This window comes from Cryptomeria japonica, chromosome 5 (genome assembly GCF_030272615.1).
Source record: "Cryptomeria japonica chromosome 5, Sugi_1.0, whole genome shotgun sequence".
Lineage (NCBI taxonomy): Eukaryota > Viridiplantae > Streptophyta > Pinopsida > Cupressales > Cupressaceae > Cryptomeria > Cryptomeria japonica.
The window spans coordinates 418232751-418238750 of NC_081409.1; the positions used below are offsets into that span (position 1 = coordinate 418232751).

The following is a 6000-nucleotide window of genomic DNA, read 5'->3' on the forward strand; positions in this document are numbered from 1 at the left end:
CCTAATCAATTACAGCATCCAGTGCAGTCTGGTAGCATTGCATCCAAGTCATAAAGGTTCCATTCTACAGCTGTATCAATTTATAATGATAGGTGAAATCTGATTTGTTTTGTTTGCTGCAATATAATGTCACTTGACAGTAATGTTTCAGAAATGTTCTTGAATCATTATTTTTATTGAGTTGAATGGCGCTCAATCTGTTGGCATTTTATTATTTGAGATAATTACCAAGTTTAACACTCATATATATGGAAGGACCCTAGACCTGAGTATACAGCAGCCCTAGGACATTACAATCATAAAGTGACCTGCTAGACCATAGCACAAATGAAATAACATTTTACATTTACCTGGAAGACACTTCAAATCCAATTGCACCATCTGAGGCTTCTGACATTTGCAAAGCTGTTGAAGTTTCACCTTCATCCACTTCCTCTACACACATGAAAGATCGAATAAATTCTATGGCGGCGCACGTTTGAGCAACTATTGTAACCAAAATATTACTTGAAGGACACATACCTATTGGATGATTGATAAAGTAGTTAACAGAATCACATATATGGGAATCACCATCAGCTTTTGGTTCCTGGAAATAAATAGGCAAAATGTGAAAGAAGTATCACTGTCTGTTTATGATAACATACTAACAATTCATACACTAAGGATTTAACTATACCTGCATCCAAAAGAAAAATTTACGGTCATCATCCTTAAATTTTAAGATATACACACGCCCAGAAGACTCTTGAACCTGCAATCAATCAAAGGCATAAATAAGAAATACACCATGCTTAAACCAGAGAAGATATTAAAAATGTAGTGAGAAGACAAAAAAATACCTTTTCAAATACAGCTTCATCAGGAAATATTATTTGGTCCTGTTAAACTCTGTGAAGGAAACAAGCTTACAAGAAACTCATGCTTTGAAACCATTAAATCAAAGTCAATTGAGGGGTGCAAAATGGCATCACATACATAATGCCAACATCAACCCATGTGCATAAGAAATGAATACTATTTTTCATAAAGGATACTAACTCTGCCACATTAGTTGTTCGATTAAGCCACTGGAAATGTAAGAGACCTTCGTCTCCCTGTTCACGAACAAAAAAGAAATAATATAAATGCCAAGAAAAATGGTTGGAAGGAAGAACAAAATGTGTCAAATGGGGAACAATTCCAAGATTTTAGGAAACTATATATATGATTGCAATTAGATATCAAATAGGAAAATTCGCCACATAAAAGCAAGCCAGCAGAACTCCTCCAAAGGTCTGAATTTGGTTGTCTCCAGGATATCACCCGAAAAGGATCTAAAGATGTCCAAATAGACCTATGAAATCATCAATTGGCAAGATTTGACTAACCTTAGCTACACGAACAAGTCCCTTGCGAGTATCAGGCATAACTCTTGTCCCCTCCAAAATCATTTTACCAGCCCTAAACTCCATCAAAACCTCCTGTAACAAATGTATTGCTTGTAAGTTAAACCACCAGAGGTGACACGACGCAAAATCTGTTTCAATCATCTTCCAATGTGATGCTCTCACATAATGTTCAAGAAAAATATTCCCATAGCTCATCAAATTTAAATTAATTTTAAGTCCAAGTATGAAGCATAAAAAATGACCCTTCAATATGCTATTAACCTATTCCTATCATTTTGATTGATGCTATTCTTTGGATGCATTATAAGTATTACAAATTTTAGGCAACATATTCAAGGGCAGCTCAAGAAAGGCAACACATTTCACTTCAGTAAAGTGTGATGTACCCTCACCATTTGAACTAATTATACCCAGCAGAATATCTTAATAGAGAGTCGATGCTCATGTAGATAGTATGATTCCAAAGAAAATCCCTCAAAAGTGTACCACGTAAAGACACAAGTTACAATAAAATTGTAATTTGATTTTGCCTTACCTGGAAGCAATCCTGTTTTCACATAGCATTTAATTTTCCACTCATTGTCATTTCTTTCATTTTCTAAAAAAGGTTGGAAAACGGATTTCTATTTTATTATAATGCCCATAATCTCTGAAGCCAGGTTCACCAGAAACCTTGGGCGAAACCCAGACTAGTCCAGACCAGATTCTATTCCCAGTCCAAGTCAGACCTAGGTTTGGCCAGGGTTCAGCCAATGTACGTCTGACACACAGCATTTAACTTATAAATCAATATCATTTCTTTCATTTTTTGAAGACGGCCAAAAAAGGAATTTGATATTACTATAATACTTGTAATCTCCGAAGCCAGGTTTGCCAGGAATCTTGGGCAACCCTAGACAAGTCCAAATCAGATTCTGATCCTGCTGTGATTCCAGCATAGGTTCAGTCTTGGCCTAATGTGCAGGCCCAGGATGGACACTAGCCAACCCTGGGAACCCAATGAGAACCCATCAGGTTCAAAAAAACATGCATTTTAAAAATAAAAGAAAAAAGCTAACCCTAACGATGATGGTGATTATCAATTTGTACTGATTTTCCATGTGCAGTTACACTAGTATAAAGTGGCCTGAAGCAGAACTCAGCAAAATAGCAAAATTAGTCGCTGCTCAGTTTAAGCACAGGTGCACTGCAAGGATTTGAACATGCATCTGAAAAATTGAGCAAAATATTTTGGGAATCCATTAATCATGATTGTTAAATTCTCACTACTGCTCCTAAGGCCTCAACACATATAATTTTTGAAGGAATTTGGAGCTTAGGTGAAAGGAGTGAAACCATGAAGTATGGCATACACCTTAAAGGTCCCTATGGCCTCAAAGGTCTTTATTTAAGCTTGCTGACCGGGGCTCTGCCCCTTGACCCTGCCCTAGATCAAGGAGTACGACAAAAGCGCTGCCCCTGGAACTCACAAGGGTGTTATTCTGCTGGGGAATGTTGCCCCCAAAACCCCAATCTAGTTTCAAAAAGCAAAAAAATCATTTTTTCACTACTTTTATGAATATTCAGCATTTTTTTTGTTTCCTGAGTAATTGAATTCCATTTATACTTTTGCTTTGCTGAGTCAATCCCGACTCCAGGTAATGCTACTATGACATAAACCATTTTGACTTATCATTAATATTTATAATTTGATAATTGACATTGAATTATCAATAATCAGCTGTGTTCTCAATTCTGTCTTTAATTTCATACATTTTGTGCTGATTATAGTTATTGTCATATATTTTTAATATTAGATACATATATTATACACCTGAATATACCGAACCCAGAAAAAGAATAAAATATCCCTAACCTTCTGAACCCAAGCCAGTAACATGGCTCATAATATACTGAAAACATGTTTGTAAAGGCAGATAACAGAAACTGCAATTAAAAAAAAACTTGTTTTCAGACTATCATATTCTTGTTACATATGCTTTCTTCATTTAGTATTTATGCTATATTTGATAGTTACATGAAAAGTAATGTTGAAACAACACAAGAAGAGAGGTTCATGACAGTGAAGCTTGCAGCTTTTGCCAAAGAAAAAAATAAGATTTAATGAGTTTACAAAGAAATTCATATTCTAATAGGAATTGTTTGTTGCAGGTATCAGTTATAGGCAAAAATTAAATCAAAACCAAGCAGAGATGAAATGGAACAAAGGAATAGTTCTAATGTTCTTTTAACAGAGTAGCTAGTTTAACAACTGATGAGAGTGCCAATTTTTTTATTTTCCTCTCTTTGTGTTTTGAAGCTGCACAGAAACCTTTTTGGGATTTGCTTAAGAAATTGTCACTGCCAACATTGGACAAATGCCAGGCATAAATTTTAGGAGTGTTTATTGGCAATCTTCTTGCAATGAGCACCATGAAAGAAAATCACAGCTCAAGCTTTCTGGTAGCACTTGAAAATGTCTGTGTGAACACCATACAAAAAATAAGTTATAACCTAATGTCTTTGCAATATCTATGATCACCATGGAAAACACCAGTATAGGGCAACGACCTATCCATATTCCACATCTTGTGATAACTTTTTGATTTATGATATAGCTATACCCTTATAATTTATTCATATAATAAGTATATTATATATAATATCCAATGCACGATTTATAAAAATTTAAAATAATCGAGTTCAATCGGTATATGGTATGAACTAGGAACCGCTTCCATTCATCTGTATTACCACTTAGATTTAACGATAGTTTAGTGAAAACTGCTAGAAGGATTAAGATTGTTTAATACTACTGTAGTCATGCATAATTATTGTCACATATCTCATCCGCAGCCAGCACATGATCAACTTAAATACACGACAAGCCAAAGATATTCAGGAATGAACAACAGATAAATCAAAAGAACGATTTTATTGAAAAACCATCCGACACTTCCTTTGCAGAAAGCAACCCTATCCATTGAAACAAATAAAAGCTAAGTTCTCAAAAAGGGAATGAATGAACAAAAACCTGCAGAGGTAAAGGCAATTCTACAGCCGAGGATGCAGCCATCCCACCAAACCTACAGACGAACAAAAAAGTCGAGGCATTAGATGCTAAAGAGTTATTTGAAGCTTCGAAACAAAATCCCATTTTTTGCAATTTTTCAATGTTCGCAGAGCGTTGCATTTCAGGCATCCGCACACACTTCACGCTTTAGATCGTATCAGGCCATAAACTACAAAACTTCAATTAAAAATTAGTGTAAAATATTCAAACACTTATGCACGAAGAAAACTCACTTGACCAAAACTTTGAGTTTTGAGGGCTTCTAAATAAGCATCCGAAGATTATATCGATACAAAAGCAATCCTCAGGTTGATTGTATATCATTCCAGGGGCAAAATGAACGAATAAAGACAGAGATTTGTTCCCTGCAAGAAAAAAAACTCACAGAATTGCTGCCAGCACAAAGTAAAAATCTATATTTTTTTAATGCAACAGGAATAAATAACTGAACCAAGAGTACGATTGACTCCAACCGTCTTACACCAACAGAATAGTCTGCTATATGCAATATATTTGTTTCGAAGTTGAAGGATAATGATAATCTAGGTCTGAATGATAGGGATGTAAAAAATACCAGGAATCGTCAGTCGCGGGATCGAATCCTCTAAGCTATGAATATCTTAAATCGCATCACCGGATACCCTCCACAAAACCCCGACAAGCGGCGAGAGGGAAGAACCCGAAATATTTTGGAAAAAAAACTGTTTCTGAGAGGAAAAAAAAAATGACAATTTATACATACGTTTAAAACTAGGGTTATCCTCTCCTGTTATATTGATGAAATTGTTTTTACATCTGGGCCAGGGGAGATGGAACCACCATTAATTACCAGTGTGAATTTACATGAACTTAAATGAATATATAATGTTTTTGTTGGGAGACAAAAACAAAACAATTAATTTTGGACATGAGTATTGATAAATCAATTTAAAATGGACTTTTAAATTTATATTAGAGTTGGATTTAAAGGTTTATGGTAGGTATATTTTGTTTTGATAATGTATAAATAAATTATTTGAAATCCTACTATACTAAAGGTTGTTTTGTTTTATTCAATTCAACTAATTTTTAATATTTGTTTTATTCAATTTAACTAATTTTTATTATTGGTGTTATATATTGAGATGAATATTATTAATAAATACTGAAATGAATTATTTGGATTTCTATGTTTTTTTTTCAGAAAGTCTTTTTCTTGCATTCTATATGATTACTACATATCGTTTTGCATGCATGCATGTTTTTGTAATGAGAATGTAAGGGATATTATAAGTGATAGACTTTGTGATTTATTGTTAGTTCAACATGCCATGAATAATAGAAATTAGTTGTGACTTGTGCATTTCATTTTATGTAATAAAGAGAGATATATGAATTGACCTACTCAGTTTTTTAGAATGTTATAACTTTACAAGAGCTAAGAGACATAGATTAGGTGATCTACTTTCATTTTTGTAGACAATAGTAATTACTTCACCTTTGGAACAAAGTTCATGAACCTAAGACATGAAGGCTAACAAAATAATACACAAATCTACATTAAAAACATCTGTAATG

At 34.1% G+C, this 6000-nt stretch overlaps 1 protein-coding gene across 1 annotated transcript in view; it reads right to left on the reverse strand.

Moving 5' to 3' along the window:
• LOC131028173 (26S proteasome regulatory subunit RPN13) overlaps positions 1-5277 on the reverse strand; it is a 28527-nt gene extending 23250 nt beyond the window's left edge. The window contains exons 1-9 of the mRNA XM_057958408.2: positions 5018-5277; positions 4677-4808; positions 4405-4456; positions 1371-1463; positions 1038-1097; positions 843-881; positions 680-754; positions 523-589; positions 351-435 (exon numbers count right to left, since the gene is read on the reverse strand). Coding sequence (XP_057814391.1) covers positions 351-435; positions 523-589; positions 680-754; positions 843-881; positions 1038-1097; positions 1371-1463; positions 4405-4446 — 461 coding nt within the window. The 5' untranslated portion in view covers positions 4447-4456; positions 4677-4808; positions 5018-5277. The remainder of the gene's footprint in view (positions 1-350; positions 436-522; positions 590-679; positions 755-842; positions 882-1037; positions 1098-1370; positions 1464-4404; positions 4457-4676; positions 4809-5017) is intronic.
• Positions 5278-6000: the final 723 nt, after the last annotated feature.